Here is an 18502-nt window from a genome sequence, read left to right as displayed (position 1 = left end):
GTCTTGATTCAGATCCTCAGAGGATTCTCTGCTAACATTAAGTGACTTTAAAATACTGCAGTTACAAGCTAGTCACCCCCAAAATAGTGCTCTATGAATGTGCAACGTATCCTCTTAAAACGGGTTGTATGATATTTTATGAAAAGTTGTTATTTATTTTTCGTGTGTTTTCCTACAAATGTCCAGCAACACGTGGCAATTTCTGGTCGTTACATGCATAAAGTCTTTTCAAAATAAACTTCTGCCTTCACATGAAACTACTTGGTTTAGGCAACAAAACTACTTAGTTAGGTTTAGGCAACAAAACCACTTAATTACGTTTAGGCAACAAAACTACTTACTTATGTTGAGGCAACAAAACCACTTACTTACGTTTAGGCAACAAAACTATTTAGGTTTTGCAAAAGACTGACTTTGTTAGGTTGAGGCAACACAACTACTTGGTGAGGTTGAGGCAACAAAACTACTTGGTGAGGTTTAGGCAACAAAACTACATAGGTTTCGCAAAAGATTGATTTTGTTAAGTTGAGGTAACAAAACTACTTAGGTTTAGCAAAAGATTTACTTTGTTAGGTTTAGGCAACAAAACTACTTAGTTACATTTAGGCACCAAAACTACTTAGGTTCAGGAAAAGATCAACTTGGTTAGGTTTAAGGAAAGATCGAGGGTTGTGTTAAAATAACTATGCTTGAAATACAATACTTTGCTAGGTTTAGGCAACAAAACTACTTCGTTAGGTTTAGGAAAAGATAGTGGAAGTCGCGTTACGTTAGTACGGAACTTACGTGACAAATAAGTCAATGTTTGTGTTAGATTAGAGAGGTGATGTAACCGAAGTACAGAAGTTACGTGACAAATAAATCAACATTGACTTCTGGTTTCACACGGGGTACAACCACCGGTCTCCTGGGCGAAATTCCCGTGTATTTTGACCCCACCATCCACCCCGACCTCCTCTCTACGTGGCATTTGTCGCTATTTATACTTCCTTGTTCACGATTACATGGATTACATATGAATTGATTTCGTGGGATATACTGTATACGAATTACAGTGTATTACTCTTCATAGGTATAGCTATGAACGATGTATGAGACCAGCCTGGAATGCGAGACAGAGAATATGGAAACCATGACAACAGATTCAGGGAGCAGTTATGTATGCCATCATCATCAAACCAGAAAGCATGTCAGTGTTATCCTGCATTCATGTGCTGTCCAGATGTTGAGATATACATTAGTCCCACCAGGAAGTCCCTTTGTAAACGTCCTTTGGCATGGAAGCAGGGGAAACACCCAGTGGAATATATATATATATATACTGTATATATGACTATGAGCTTTGAAATACACACCGTCAACAATCTAACAGTCTGATCTGTGTCTGATTGTTCACTTACAGAAGGAGCTGCTTTCGTCCTTTGTGCCTTCCATGGTGCCATCCGGCAGCATCTGGAGGTAGAAGCCGTGTCTGCAGTAAAGCCGCGTGACGATGCCCTTCAGCTGGGGCTCTGCAGAGCAAACACAGGGTTAAACACACGTTAGCATCCGGCACCACACACACACACACACGTCAGTGAACGTTACATTAATGCACACGCCTACCTATGAGCATGCACATTGACTAAACAAGTAGCAGGTCTTGATATTTGCACTGTGGGGTAGTCAAACAGTGAAGTGTGTGTGCTTATGTGACTGTGGCCTTCAGCAGGATTGATGGGATTCTGCTTAAAAAGAAGCATCTCTCACGGGTTCAAGTGAGGCAAGCAAGACGGTTTTAACACTTTGTGTGTACGTACAGAGTGTGTGTTTACACTCATGCACCTGTGTGTGGATGCTTGTACAGTAGCAGCTGCCCACCACTCTACAATGGGGCGAGCACTTCAAACATGTAGAGGTAGAGGACTGAGACGACGCCAACACGAGTTTAAACCTTGAGATTTCAGTTAATTAGGCAGGACGTTAGCGCAAAGATAGCAAGGACATGTGAAGCTTTTTTATTTGATTTTATAGGGACAATTTCTAATTTGTATTTGTGAGGTAAAAAGGTTTTTTTTTTGTTTTATTTTGCAAATTTATAAAGTGTATTGCTAGTTTTAGTTATTGTTAAATGTATTTAAGGGGTGTTTGTTTTGTTTAAAGAGCCTAATTTGTTTTCATTTTTTTGCTTAAAGGTGCAGTGTGTAGGATCTGGCAGCATCTAGCGGTGAGGTTGCAGATTGCAACCAACTGTGGTAAGCATGTCGGAGAACTACGGTGGCCGACGCAAAAACATGAATGGCTCTATGTAGAGCCAGTGTTTGTTTTTTTTCCATTCTGGGCTTCTGTAGAAACATGATGGCGGCCGGCTCCGTGAAGAAGACCCGCTCCGTATGTAGATATAAACGGCTCATTCTAAGCTAAGAAAAACACAATGATTCTTAGTTTCAGGTGATTATCGACTAAAGAAAACATACTTTAACAAACATATATCCCCCTAAATGTTACACACTTTTCCTTAAAAATGTAAAAATTCAAATTATTAATTGTAATTCAGTTGACTTCCCCATTATTATCTTCTGGGGTATCAGTTTCAGGCCTCAGTTTAAGTTGTGTGGTTATTTCTGTTAGCAGGTTAAAGGGTTAAACCTTCGTGATAGCTACCAGGAAATACAAACTCACAAGCACCCCTTTGTCTAACCCCAGTGTGTGACACAAAAACGTTGAGGTGGTGCATATGAGCTGAGCAGAAAGCTCAATTTCCTGCATGTAAGATGGCAAAAACTCAAGAAAACAAACCAGAACAAGTTAACCGTCACACTGAAAGTTTAATGAACCATCTCCCGTCGTCTGTTTACCCTGCTCTTCAAATACCAACTGTCGTCATTTACTCAGTGCACTTGGAGGCATCAGACTACTATTTGTTTTTCGGTGAACAAATCAGGCATTTTTATCCTCCGCCTCCGCCCCCGCCACCACCGCCGTCGCTGCTGTAGAAATAAGTTGGCGTGTCTTCCTCAAACCTCGCGTTTGTGTTGAGTTTTCTTTTTCTCAGGGCCGCACATGCATGACTGACGGGGGCTCTCTCACTGCGAAGTGCTGAGGGAGACTAAACAGTGGATCAGAAGGAATGTCAGAATGCTGAAGTGTTTCCACAATCAAGTTTTAATGAGATGCATCAAATATGGATGAGGACAGAGAAGTACGGGGGCAGCTGGCAGTTGGCCCTCGGTTGACAGCGCGGGTGTGAGACAGAGAGAGAGAGAGAGAGAGAGAGAGAGAGAGAGAGAGAGAGAGAGAGAGAGAGAGAGAGAGAGAGGCATTCACTGCCAACTCCCAACATTTACAGAACATAAGTACATTTTCGTATTTGAGTATATGTTGTTTAGTTTTTTTAATTACATGTGCTATAGAGAACCTAAGTCACGGCCCTTCCCTTCGCAGAGCGTACGTGGTAACTGTCCGTCGGCTGTAGTCTTTGCGGTGCGTTCAAGTGCAACGTTTTGGCCGAGACATGACGTGAAAAGACGCAACGGTCGGCCTTCGTCCCCGCTAGTTCTTTGATGTCGGTTTGGTGTGTCAAAGGTGTTTATAGCTGTTCGGAACTGCCGCGCTCAAAGGCCATACCATGACAGTGTGGCAACATGCAATGAATTGTCCAAAAAGGGGATAATGGCGGACGCTTTTGAACAGTCGTGGCATACCGTCTCACCTGCACACACCTGGTTGATCACTGTGTGAGTTGGGTGTTCTTGTCAGATTGTCAGTTTTGAAACAATCTGACAAGAAAGTCTGAAAAGTGTGTGTGTGGGGGGAAGGGGTTTCAGAAGCTGTGAGACATTTCAACAAAAGGCATTTGAGGCACGCTGACACCTTAGTGTCAGACAGATTGATGGGTAAATGCCCATCAATCTGATGCTCAGAAGTTCCCTCTAGAGGACATTATACCCCTGTTTTCACAGGCTGAGTAGTACTTTCCATGAAGAGTAAGTTGACCTCGATGTGTAAAACTGGTTGAGTGCCCCTTTAAATTAAATATATTTTACTAAATCAATGCAACATAGTTCTGAAATTCTTGTTCTGTATCCCGTTTTTCTCAGCAATCATTACAGTCATACTCATCAATCTCATCGATTTGACAGGATTCTTTTAAATTTTACGAGAAGGTGTCAGAACGCCAGATTACAAATAAGTAAATATTCTTCTTTTTGTCGTTGCAAAGCTAACGAATCTTTCTGCAAACCTCCGGAAGTTGTTGAATAGAAGCTCATTAGGGTTTGAGTCAAGCCTTGATGTCTGTGAATTAGTCAAAGAAACGCTGGAGTGTAATCCTCCCTTTCACTCTGACAGTGTGACACAACATGTTTGGAAGCTTTTCATTGGTGGTTTCCGGCCTCGGCAGCGAGATTGAGTCGCTGTACTGTAACTACTGAAAAGATAAAAGCTCATCCATCCACCGCTGGCTGCTTAGACACAGAAGGTCAAACGTGGAGTGTAGTAATCTGTAATATCCTGAGTGTTAATCCCAAATTAAGCCTCAGACCGCACACCAGGCCATGTGCTGCTTAACACATCTGCCACGGTGCAGAGCAGAGCAGAGCAACAGAGGAGGCTGACGTTGACCTTTAGAGTGACTCCGCCTCCGTGCATCCCTGTTCGGTAACGCCGCTGTGATCCAGAACACGCTGCTCGGACATGCAAGACTACTGGTGCATGTAAAGAGCCTTCACAAAGCTAACACACACACACAGCATCTCTTCATCAACCCATGTAGAAGCAAAGGCTAAAAGCAGGGGAAACTGCCTTGAGTCATACCTGAGGCGGTATGTTAGTTAAACCGAGGGTTTAAATGCACACAAACACACACACAGTGCCTGAGTTAATGTGAGCGGACTGTAGGTCGAGAGGGAAAATGCAAGAAAAGCAGAAAATCATTGCCTAGAATATGAAACAGTTTGTTAAACTCTTTCTATCACAAGTGACTGAAGTCAATAGACTATTTCTAGTAGCTTCACAGCAGCTCACCTTATTCCATGACAGCTTGTTAAACAAGACTTTCAAAGTGACGGATGCTTTGTCCTCACAATGTCAACACAGCATGAAACCTGTCTGAAACCTGATGTCCCCACGCCAACATTTTGGCCAAATCGTTGCACTGGAGGAAAGCTCAGTGTTCATCAAAGACACTGGGATTGAGCCACAGGGGGCCGAGGATATGTAAATCAATCAATGGAGAATTGTGTTTGACTGTGATGCCAAACAAAAAGGTTAGAGGGGGTCATTGGAATAATCTATGTCAGACAGTTGGACGGATGAACTGACATTCTCACTTACCGGGCACAAGTTATAAGCAAGGAGATGTGATATTGTATGTTACCCTGATCTTTCCCCCCCCCGTGGGATGACCTTTGCAACTGCCTCAGCAGTCTCTATGTCTCTTTGGGAAACTTTAGATGGTATATCTGTTTGCAGAAGTCAAACTTGATTTGGGCAGGATGTAAAAACTTGTATCCGACATGCATACTGGAGTTATGTTTGAGTCAGAGACACTTGCATTAAGGAATTAACCATTTCTAGCAAATGCAACTCAAATTACAATATAAAAGTGTAAATGTAAAGTATCAACATATTGTTTTATATGTATTAATGTCTATATTTATGTAGCTACATGGACCTTTTAAAGAGGACCTATTGTGCTTTTTTTCAGGTGCATACTTGTGTCATGGGTTTCTACAAGAACATGTTTACATACTTTAATGTTCAAAAAACGCTTTACTTTTCTCATACCGGCTGTGCTGCAGCACCTCGTTTCACCCTCTGTCTCAAACGCTCTGTTTGAGCTCCTAAAAATGTATTTATCCTGATGGAAATTGTTGAAAAGTCCTCCTCATGACAAGTAAGAGTGCCCCTTTAAACAGCAGCTCTGACACAATAAGTATCTACAATCCTGGACACCCTATACAGCTGTGGGCCTGAATCATTAAGAAATTTCCCATTTAGACAGCGCCTCTGTTCAGAGGAGAGAAATAAGTGAAGCTGAAACACTGGGCCAGTTAAAGCCTGCATCCAGCCTGAGGTTTAACTGAAGGAGGCTTCCAAAACTGGTACTGACATTTTGGGATTAGAGCTGCTCATTTTTCGCTTACAATTTTTGGTCCCAAATTACAACAATGCAGAGTTTCCCCTACAGTTTCATTCTTGGCAGGGTGAAACGGCATTAAGACCGTGGGACTAAAATAAATTCATGCTCGTATTGATTGCAGTCACATTAGAACATAATCCTGGGACTATCATAGCATTAGTCAACAAACAAGAGATTTGTTATCAGAGATCATCATATCCTGCAACACAAGATCACGTGTGTGTGTTTATGCATGAGGAGGATTTGTGCTCATCCCACAGACATTCAATGCCAATTAAAGATTGGCCTCAATAAAGAGCAGGATTAATTTGACTTATTAAGAATTTCAACCGTTAAAGTCACCGTGATCCCTCCGGCTGCCCGGTGCCTCGAGACAGACGACAACTGGGCAGCAGCTAGTGTTATTTTCACCTCCATGACACACTCCAGTTCTTAATGTGTGTGTGTGTGTTGGACACCTCCGACAGAATTGGCAGAAGAAGCAGAGATGGTCTGCCAAGGACTTTGTCTGTCTGTCATCACACTCACATTATTGGACATATTTCGGTGTCCTTCCCTCCGTCCATCCATCTCTTTCTTACTTTCCCTCTCAAGTGTGCTCTCACTGTTTATGGTCCAATATCACTAGAATTACTTCCACATTGGACGGTTCGGCAGGGCACGATTTATGAGCGGTGCCAACGTTCAGTGCCAGTCAAGGAAGTGGTGTGCCTGATAAGTAGCGAGGCGGAAAGTGAGAGTGAAGAGGTTGGGCTGGTGGATGGGTCCCTTTCTTCTTAGTTTAATGTTGTATTCACATGGTACATATTCCTAAAGATAGCTGAGTTACTACTAGGGCTGTCAAAGTTAACGCGATAATAACGCCTTAATGCAAATTCGTTTTAACGCAATCGATTGTTCGGAGGTTGTAGCTCAGTTTTAAAGCTAGATGATGATACTGGTATCATATGGAACTAGAAAACCTAAATTATCGATTGGTACCAGCCATGTCATACTAACTTGTCAGGAAGGAGGTTAAACAACGCTCCAAACTTATGCTAAATTTTGGAGAGGAAAAACTGACATGTCCATTTTCCAAGGGGTCCCTTGACCTCTGACCTCCAGATGTGTGAATGTAAATGGGTTCTCTGGGTACCCACGAGTCTCCCCTTTACAGACATGCCCACTTTATGATAATCACATGCAGTTTGGGGCAATTCATAGTCAAGTCAGCACACTGACACACTGACAGCTGTTGTTGCCTGTTGGGCTGCAGTTTGCCATGTTATGATTTGAGCATATGTGTTTATGCTATATGCAGTACCTGTGAGGGTTTCTGGACAATATTTGTCATTGTTTTGTGTTGTTAATTGATTTCTAACAATAAATGAATGCAAACATTTGCATATTTGCCTACTCCCATGAGTACAGTATTAAATACTTGACAAATCTCCCTTTAAGGTACATTTTGAACAGATAAAAAATGTGCGATTAATTGCAATTAAAAATGTTAACCGATTGACAACCCTAGTTACTATAAACCGACACAAAAGTAAACTCACTATCGACATATCCAGGGGACACACCTTATTTTTACCCTGATAATGCTCCATTGTGAACACAAATCTGTGTTGAAATCGGCAGGAGGAGAGCTACCGTTAACGGGAAGTGCCATTATGTGGCGTTCAGGCTCTATTTAGTAAAAATGAGAGGGCGAAGGTTAAATTCTAAAGTTAACATTCATGATGTGTTCAAATGTAAACTTGTAAAACATAGTTTTTGGCAAGAAACTTGAATAAACCCAGTTGTTTGAAGGAGATTATCACAGCAATATAAGATAGATAATAGAGAGGGAATTATGGCCTGTTTAACTTCATAACAAAAAACAGTATGCAAACAGTGATAAAGGAGTGGATGTTTAAGTACAGTATATGGGATTTAGTGTTTAGTGTTTTGTTTTTGTTTTTGTCATTGAATCGGTATTAAGAATTGTGGAATTTCACTGGTATTGGTATCGACTAGTACTTTTCTGGTGTCTTGACATCCCTACATGGGAGCACTGGTTGCACTGGAATTAATGGGAGCATGGTGGCCACAGGGTACACGTTGTACAGACGAGAGGGCCAGTTGGAGCCCAACAGCAAAATTGTCGCTGATTCCTCCCTAAAAGGTTTATTTGGCTATGCAGCACCTCTTATTTCTCCCCCTCCCTCTGCCTTCTCTCGCTCTCTCTCTCCCCTTCTGTCCCCTTCCCTCCCTCTCTTCTTCCCTATCTTATCCCAAAGATGCATATCCAATCAGCACAGAAGTCCTTACTTTTGCTCTTTTCAAAAGAGTGAAAGAGGGTGAAGGAGTGATGCAGTGGAAAGAGGAGGGTGACGAGGAAGAATAGTGGTGTCAATGAAACGTCATTTAACAGCGTCAGAGACTCTGCTGAACGACTGGCATGTCATTCAGAGGAAGACGGGGAGGAAAATGAGATATTGAGGACAAGATAAAGGAAAGAAAAGTGGGAGTAAATCTCTCTGCCATTATATGTTTCCCACAGGTAGTCAGCTCACTTCAGCAGCACTGGGATACACTGACGACTTGTTATTGATGTTTCATTTAGCGAGCGCTGTAATTCATATTTCTTTTTCCCAGGCACTGAAGTCTGTCAAAGCACTTGAAGCTGATGGCACTGCGACAATAGCTGATTATTATATTTCCATCTGTTTGTCGAGACGTCATCTTAAACGCTCTGCTTTGGGTCTGTGTCAGCACCGACGCAGTCAGACTCCGGGGAGAACAGATGTGCTACATCACTGACGCATCGCTGATGAATTATGGCCATTGTAGTTCACTAACTGGCAGCGTTAGAGCTTGAAAACTTCATTGGAGAGAATCAGCAGCTTCATGCATCACCGCACCGCAAATGAATCACAACAAACAGAGGAGACGGGCTGCTGGTAGAGTTGAGGAGGCAACACTGTGTAGGAAGAAGTGATACTTTAAGAGTTTTATACTGGACTTTACAAAGAAGAAAGATGGAAAGAATAACAACTGAGATGTGTAACTCTAACACACTACTGGTGCTGTTACAGGCAATGTTTCTCACAACTCTCACACTCATGAGTATGTAGCGTGTGTATGAGTGTATACTCAAAACAAACTAAGTATAATAACAGCTGCTCGTAGCTGTAAAATCTTAAACTAACTTCAGGTAGTGGTATAACTTTAGTGTATCAGTATAACCTTTCATTGTGCTGCAGTTTCTGTTACTGCAACACGTTCTCACTTCCAACTCATCAAATACCGACGCTTCAAGCTATGGCGTGCTTGGTATCCCTTTAGAGCCAGTTCTGGATGTCAGGGACGGCGTGTCAGTTTTTGGCTTGTTACATGCATAGTGTCCTTTCAAAATAAACTTCTGTGTTCACAAGAAGTTTCAGCTTGTTACATGGATACAGTCTCTTTTCAAAATAAACTTCCAACGTAGATTTACTTAGTTTTTAGGTTTACTTACGCAATGAAACTACTTGGTTAGGTTTAGAAAAAGATTGTGGTTTGGGTTAAAATAGGTATGTTTGTTACATAAAATAAGTATATTTGTATTATTACGTAACGCGTAAATAAGAAACACAAGTTATGTAACAAAACTAAGGTAAAAAAAGTTGACTTTATTTATTTTATTCCTTGTTATTATCATTTATTTTATTATTTTCTGTTTCATTATCTTAACTTTTGCCTATGAGACTTCATCAATGTCAATCCATAAACTTGCTATGAACAGATGAAACTGAGACATTTTTATTTTCCGATACTTCTAAGGCGGGTGGGTGGTATTGAATGAAATAACTTAGTATCAAGTAGTATTGAAACTTCTCCGGTCAAACGACACTTGCGGTCAATCCTTTTCGTAATCAGATTTGAAAAAAAAGACTATTTGTATGCTTTTGCTCGCAGCCAATCACCGCAAGCAGTCTTAGATTTAATGAGACGTGTGCTTGGCCCACTAACGCAGCAGCTACAACCAATACAGTCTGTGATGTTATAAAGTAGAGCACCATGTATTTCATGGAGTTGGCAGCCCAGTGTGCCGAGATGACACCGAAACATTTGAAAGTATCAAATGAAGTACTCTGTTGGTATCTGTAGCACTTTAAGATACAAAGCTTTCGAAGTTATACAAATTTAAAATGCATGACAAAACTTTTCACTGACAAGAAACTGGACTAAAACTAACAAGACAAACAACTTCAGGTGCCAAATTTAACACAGCTGCAGAGGCTGTTTCCTTCTATTCTTAAGCCATCAAGCACAATTGAATAGGCATATTGTAACACAATACTCTCGGTCAACTTGCTGACAGATTGTCCTTTGTGCCGCCTGACAGGTGGAAACAAAGCACAGTTGAATTTTTCAAGTAATTACTCCTCGAGGCCGAGCAACGGAGCGGCAGCAATTTACAGTTGCATGCTGTTCGTGCAGTAAAAGAGTGTTAGTCTGTGCCTGCACCTTTGCCACTGTATAACATGCATGCATCTTCATGCACAAACTCACAGCGTATTGTGTACTTGTGTTTTTTTCTGCATGTATTGCCAACTTCAAGCTCCCATCATGTCTGTTCCTTCCTGAGGCAGTGCACAAAGGTCATTTCAGTATAATTCTCTCTTATCGAATATAGCACTGTGGGCAAATTCCTGCCTGGTTGCTGCTACTTAACATGCCATGCCTCTGCACACTGGTCCCAGAAACACTTCTCAGCTTTCTCCGGAGTTAATAAGCTTGTTACTCCCCACTGACTCTAATATTGTCTTTCTCACCACTAGCATGAGAGCCTGAAGCTATTAATCCATGGACATATGGATTTTACAACTGCTAGTATTTCATCTCCCAGCATTTATTGCATCCACCGGTACGGTAAACGCTCGGCGGCAGCCACAAAAGCAATAACACATTCTGTATTGAAATGAGAACAAGCGGAGGCATGGTATGTAGATTTTTTTCATATCACAGTGAAGTTATTTTTTTTCTCTAATGCTCAAAAACATCTGGATTCAGCATCACGCGTTGTCCTCATATTTTCATATTTCACCATTCACGTTAAGTGCACAGCTAACTTGCATAAAATTAGGGGCTCACAGTGGCCCCGGTTGACAATGAATAATGGGTATAAAGGCGGGGAGAGCCTATATGGTAATGGCCATATTTACAAGGACCATCAATCATCTCCAAAACCGCCAGCAGCCTCATCCCTCATAGGACGGAGAGAGAGAAAGGGGCGGGACGCCTTCAAAACAAACTGCTTCTCCCTCTTTCCTGGTCAATCACTTCTCTCTCTCGCTCACTGCAGTCCAACTTTAACTTATAAGTAGCTAATTATAGGTAACTTTGGCTTATAGTAGGGATGTTAATTATTAACCGTTAACCGATATTAGGAATTTTAACCGATTAATGCAAACTTCTTTAAGTATATAACAAGAAAAATGTTAAGTTACAAGCTTATATGGATGCAAAAATGAAATGAAATGCATGCAATCCAAAATAAATTCATACAAATGAAGCGATCAAGTGGCCTTGTCTCTCTCTCATATTGTGGTAGGTAGGAAAGGTCGCTTGTTCTGGGCTCTTTGGAGGGGAGAGTTGCTTCATTTGGGCTTGGTAATTACAGTGATGACGCTGGAAAAGTAACCCCACCTTGACAAGCACACATAGGTCCATGAGTAGACAATGGGAAAGATGTTCATCGGGAAGCACTCGAACAAGAGGTGACACACACACACTCACACACTCACACACTTATAGGTCAGGGAGAGTGAGTCATTCTGGATTAATTAGAAAAGCAACGGGTGAACTTTTCAGTCTGTGCTCTAAAGCTTAATGATTTAAAGCTTAAATGAATGGCCTAATGATTAAGTCAGAGAGAGAGAGAGAGAGAGAGAAACAAAAGCAGCTGTCTCAGAAGTGAGAGAGAGAGAGTATACGGAGAGGAAGATAAGGAAAGGGGATAAAGAACAAGATTGAAAATGGGATGAGAAGGAGAAAGAGTGAGACAAAGACGGTGGGCATAAATCAAGAAAGGAGACGACACTTTAGAAAAGCTAAAAGAGAGATACCCTCGGGGGTGGCTGTGTTTGTAATAGTCAAACAGACAGGAGACGGAGAGAGAGAAGAAGCAAAGCGAAGGCTGAGAGAGAAGGAGATGTACCCGGTGAGACAGGCCTAACCTGGATCAGAGAAGGGAAAAGTGGGTACGAGAACAAAAAAAACAGCTACAGATCAGAGACAGAGAGACAGAAAACAAGGACGAGAGAGAGCGCAAATGTCAGAAAGAAAATGTAAGAGAGACACAGAAGGAGGACAGGAATTGTACAAAGCACCAGAGTGAAATCTGAACTTTCGGATGTTGCTGCAGAAGCAGAAAAAGATCCAGCCCTACAGGGCGCTGTAACCTCGCCAACAAGTCGTCCAAACTAAAAACAAAACAGGTTGTTTGTTAGGGCCTTCCGAAATCCTGTTGGCAAGATGGGATCATTGGTCAGTGTCTTCCAAAAACCTTACAAATGTTTTCTGATCTGCCACAGTGGTTAAGGCACAAAAACAACTTGGTCGAGGTTAGGAAGCCTTTGTGGTCGCGGTTGAAAGAAACCATTATTGGAGGCGTGCTGGTCTGTGATTTAAGACACTGGACATTTGTTGCATGTCTTTTTTTTTTGTCCTTTCACCTCATTTCCTGTCTAGCTCATAAATGTTTTTTCTTTTATTGATTTAACAACCTTATATTGATTGATATTTCGTGGGTCGCGGAGGCAGCAGGCTGAGCAAACGTCCCTCTCCCCAGCAACGTTTACCAGCTTCTTCCTGGGGGACCCCGAGGCGTTCCCATGCCAGACGAGATATATAATCTCTCCAGCGTGTTCTGGCTCTACCCCGGGGCCTCTTACTAGTTTGACGTGCCTGAAAAACCTCCAAACGGAGGCGTCCAGGAGGCATCCTGATCAGATGCCCGAACTTCAGTTGGCCCCAGCTGTACTCCGAGCTCCCTCCGGATGTCTGAGCTCCTCACCCTATCTCTAAGGCTGAGCCCAGCCACCCTACGAAAGAAGCTCATTTCATCCGCTTGTATCCGCGATCTCATTCATTCGGTCGCTACCCAAAGCTCATGACCATAGGTGAGGGTTGGAACGTAGATGGACTGGTAAATCGAGAGCTTTTCCGTATTCACCTTTAAATTCATGTGTTTAATCAAATTAACAAACAGCAAGTCATGAGGGCAGGTAGTATTTTAGCAGAGACAAAGTGTACACAAAGCACAGAGAGTGACCTCCAGCAGGTTAGTTTGGACCAGTGTAACCAGAAACGATGTCCATATTGGACAAACTTGCACCACAAAATTGACGTCCAGTACCAATATTCAGTGCCAACGCAGTAAGTATTGTATAGCTAGAGAAGCTGGTGGCGAGTGCTGATGAGATGCAGGACTCTCTATATGTAAACCAGCTGACAGTTTTCTGGCCATGAAGGTAAACAAAACAGTGTTCCAGCGTTATATCTTTACTTTAAAACGCTTGTGTTGTAACAGAACACTGCAGAGGCCTGATGGAGGGAGGAAAAGACAGAGATAGAGAGCTGAGCGAGTCAGGGGGTTTCCAGTATCCCAGGACCCTTCTTTACTGATGTTAATTACAGTAACGATCAGCTGGGAGACCCCGCCCACCCAGTGTGGATCCAGGCCAGGACCCGATATCACCTGAGGGGGAGGGAGGAAGGACAAAGAGACATGGAGGGAGAGAAAAGAAAACTGGATGAACAAGGGGGGAACAAGAGAGAGAGAAAGAGAGAGACAGGTGGAAAGGATGGAGGAGAGGACATGGGTTGCCGTGGTAGTCGGTGTAATCCCACCATATCGAAGGACAGACCGGTGATCCATGAAGCGGAAGCAGTAACGTATTGAATAGTTTTGCACCAAAATCTTTGGGAAAAGAAAAAATATTGTTGCGTTAAATTAACGTTACTCCGATTCACTAAAATCGGTCGAGAAATCTAGATGTTATAGCGCTTTTGATCAAGAAAAACTGCAGCTCTCCCGTTCCCTTGTATTTGTTTACAAGGTCGGTCTTGCCTGGTCCAATATGGCGCCCACGTTGACGTACGATCCAGGAGTCAATGCGGCGTCTAGGTATATATGTCTATAGTGTCTGGACCTTAAAAGGAGATAGGAAAAGAGGATGGGGAAATAAGAAAGTTAAAGTGGAAGAGAAGGTGAGAAAGGAAGGAGAAAGGGACAATGGAGGAAGGAAATGTCAGGATGTAAAGAGACGAAGATGGAGGGAGACGGAGGGAAAACTAGAATTAACACCAGAGAGTGGAGGAGGAGGAGGAGTATGGGTAAAGAAGAAGGGAGGGAGGACGAAGGATAGAGATAAACTGTGTGAAAACATTTGCAAACGGACGGGATGAAAGCGAGCGAGTGAATCAGCAAGAGACGAAGGAGCGGAGGCCGATCACCGAGGGAGAGAGGACGGTGGGAGGCGAGCGGAGAGATCAATCACCAATGGCCCTGGTGTTGTAACATTGAAAAGAGTCAATGGCCAGGAACCAAACTTTCCACCCACACACTTCTTCTCCTTTCATCACCAACATCTCTCTCTTTCTCTTCCTTTTTCCTCTCCTGCACGCCCTCTCGGTTTAATCGCTCTCTTCTTCGCCCTCTCTTAACGACACCTTACATCTTTCAGCTTTTTAACACCGGACTATATTTCTCCTCTTCCTGGTAAGTGCTGACCTATACAGAGATAAATAGGAATATTCCCTTAAGAGCCATTAGAGGCAAATACAAGCCAATTTCCTGCCTATAGACGCTCTACAGCATATTATGCCATAACTCACAGCGACGCACAAGTGGAGGAAATAAATATCGGACATGAAAATGTGAAGGAAATACACAAAAAGACACAAATTGCCACAAAGTTTACAACTCTGATGTTATTAATTGGTTGAATGTGGAGTTGAATTTGCGGAAAATGTTGAGCTTTTTAGTCCTGAAACTTTAGTGACTCGCTGACATTTTGAAGTTCAGGTATCAAAGACAGATGAAATCCTTTAGCTGAAGACTGAGGTAGCATTTTGCCCACTGGCAACTTTGGTGAACTATTTTCATTGTAACCATAAGGAACATTTCAAACACTTCTGTATTACACTGACTGAACACTGAACACTTTCCCAAAGGGTAATATGTCACAGGTAGAAGTTACTGCTGTTATTGTTGTAGTCTGAGTAACGTGACGTCATATCTGTTCCATATCCGTCAACCAAAACAAACTGCAGCCGTCCGCCACAAGCCGAAACGAAAAAGTAGATAACGGCGGAGAGTCGGCGTGGATACCATCTGCACCCTCACACGTTAAATCCAGAGTGGTTAACTCTACACATCCAGTTAAGTATGGAAACACTTTGGCTTTCACACATTACCAGGAAAAGCAGAGCTAGACATCATGACTAAAGCTGCATGCTAACTCTGTCACGGACAGGAAACGTTATCGTATTGCGGTAACATGCGGTCAAGCCAGCCGTCTCTCTGTGGTCAAATCAGCCGACGCTACGACTGTAGAGCACCCATATACTGACATTTATGTTAAATGCATTCAAACGGCCCAGACGGAGCTGACCATGGATGTTTAAAGAGAACGGAGCTGACGGGAGAGCTAGAGACGACCTTGGCAAAGTTAGAGGAACTATACACGTGTGACTACGTATGTTTTTCAAAATAAGGTGTTAACAAAGGGAAATTAAAAAGAAAATTACACTAATTTGTGAGGGATTATTATAATTTGATTTTGGGGTTGCTGGAAAAAAATTTAATCAATAATGCCTGACAATGATACTGATATATCTGACTTCAGGACATCTCTGACTACATACATGCTGAAAATCAAACATTTTTACTGTATTAATTTAGATGTGTTCCAAAGTAAACGTCCCTAGAAGTGTATGATTCAGCTTTTTGTCATGATCCAGTGTTAAAAAAGTTAACAAAAATCCTGATAAATTGTAATATGGAATAGCAATACTTAAAAATCGCAATACATACCGTGATAGTATTGAATTGGGAGATAGGTGAATCATCCCAGCCGTAGTTTTCAGGTATGTTTTATGGATGTTTATCTTGTGTGTGTGCATGTGTGTGTGTGCAGCTGACGGTCCTGTTACTCCTCAGATGACAAGAAAGATGAGAAACAGGTCGTCAGAAATAGGTCACGACACTTGCTGCTGTCATTCTCTTTCAATCGTCTCCCACGAGAGTGCAAACAAAACTCATGTGAAAGTGTCACCAGATGCTCTCGGGTTGCTCCATTTGTGTGTGTGTGTGTGTAATCATAAGCAAAACATGTCTGTGTGTGTATGTTTGTGTGCACGTATCCACCTGAGAACACCTCCACGTGTCTCTGTGCATTCATGCTTGTGTGTGTGTTGTTGGCTGAGACTCTGACAGAGATGGATGAGGCCGAGTCGGCCCTGCAGGGGACTTGTGTGCTTTTGCGTCGGTGACCTCTGACCTCGGCGAGGCCGGCAGCGGCGGACACGCTCTCCCACCATGCATTAGTTAATGACCAATTGCTATCTCCCTGCAACACACACACACACACACACACACACACACACACACACACACAGGTGGGTTTGTCATCCTCAAGAGGAGACGGTGTGTGTGAGAGCGTGTGTTGGAGCAGATGGGTAATGGGCTGGAGGGAAGGGTGAATCGACAATGACTTGACGAATTTAAACCACCCAGGAGGACTCTTTGCTCAATTCTTCACTTGGATCCCATCCAGAGTCGCTGATAGAAAGAGGACGAATCAATTTGCTTTCACATTATTATCAGAAACTACTTCACGGCTCTACGTGTGGTGGTTTTAAACATCGGGATATCATTGGGAAATTAATTGTGATATCTTGGAGTGAGGCTCAGACTTGACAGTATTTCAGTGGCTTTTAAAGCAGATACTGTGTCAAGTTTTATTATCACATTGTAGTGCTGACCCGAATGATTTGAAGCTTCCATTGTTGCCATGGTAATCGTAATACTCCAAATCAGTATATTAATGTTTTGTTTTCTTGTGTTGTTTTTTTTATTATGTAAGTATGTAATAATAATGTATAAATACCAAAATATTCCATGAAATAAGGAATAATCCCAGAATATTATTCATTATTCATATTCAACATTAATTATTATTCGTTTTTCCTTGTGTACAGTAGTGCGGAAGAACATCAAGAAGCTTTGAATATTTCCAAAAATGGTATTCAGGACAGCCCTATTACATTGTAATGTAATATACCATATGAAGCTTTATGATGTGTGTTTTTCACTTATTTCCAATCTTTTGTTTTTCTTTTATAATATACTACAGTGCTTTCCACACATAGATTTTACTTGGGTGGGCCACCCAGGTATATTAACGGCCGCCAAAGTATATTTGGCGACCCATTTTAGCACATACGCCATCCGTGATCGATTAACCAGTGGACAATTCCCCCTCCCGTACCTGTTCGTTCTGCTTTTATGAAAAGGGTCTACTGTCAATCGCACAAGCTCTGCAGTGAAACCTGAAAAACCTCTGCACAAATTGATGAAAACTGATGCCAACCATCCATTTTCTTCCGCTTATCAGGGGCCGGGTTGAAGGGGCAGAACTAATGTATTCACGTTAACTCTGATAAGTTAGTCTATCCATGTTCTTAACACAATGCTGTCATTCTCGGAGACCCAACTCTTCGAATAAGTTATAAGCAAGCATGTAAGGAGCCTGGATAGTAAGGATAAGTTAAAGAGGACATATTATATTCATTTTTCAGGTGCATACTTGTATTTTGGGTTTCTACTATACATGTTTACATGCTTTAATGTTCAAAAAACATTATTTTTCTCATACCGGCTGTGCTGCAGCACCTGTTTTCACCCTCTGTCTGAAACCCTCTGTTTGATGGGATTTGTTGTCAATAAGAAAAATATAGAAAATCAACAAAAAAGAGAGACTCAAGGAACGTTATTCTGTGTGTGATGGGTCTAATAAAATCTTGATTGCAATCTGTTCTGATTAATTCTGAAGCATGTCAGTTTGTGAGATGAATGCCTGGTCAATCGTAGCCCTAAAAAGTAAATATGATCCCTGAATCTTGACGATCTTTGGTCGCCAAAACTCTGTTGTTTCTGTCACGACTTTCATCTGTGACGGTGTAAAATCACAACGTGTGCAGGGGCCTTTAGACAATACTGTTCTCTCCTCTCATTCATCTCTAAACATATGGAGTGAGCACCTCTCACCTTCTATCCTCCTCTCTTCTTCTTCTCCTTCTTCCTTTGGCACATTGCTGAGCCAGCACTTCTGCCTCCTTCATCCCTCTCTCTCTCTGTCGTTC

The 18502-nt window shown here is 42.1% G+C and overlaps 1 protein-coding gene across 4 annotated transcripts in view; it reads right to left on the bottom strand.

The window, feature by feature from the left end:
* fgf11a (fibroblast growth factor 11a) overlaps window positions 1-18502 on the bottom strand; it is a 93570-nt gene that overhangs the window by 37077 nt on the left and 37991 nt on the right. For all 4 annotated transcript variants that reach the window (XM_074623878.1, XM_074623877.1, XM_074623880.1 and 1 more), the window contains one exon: window positions 1401-1511. In XM_074623878.1, coding sequence (XP_074479979.1) covers window positions 1401-1511 — 111 coding nt within the window. The remainder of the gene's footprint in view (window positions 1-1400; window positions 1512-18502) is intronic.

Source organism: Sebastes fasciatus, chromosome 22 (genome assembly GCF_043250625.1).
Source record: "Sebastes fasciatus isolate fSebFas1 chromosome 22, fSebFas1.pri, whole genome shotgun sequence".
NCBI classification, from domain to species: Eukaryota; Metazoa; Chordata; class Actinopteri; order Perciformes; family Sebastidae; genus Sebastes; species Sebastes fasciatus.
The sequence above is the reverse complement of the archived record's forward strand: the minus strand, read 5'-3'. Positions and strand labels throughout refer to the sequence as shown.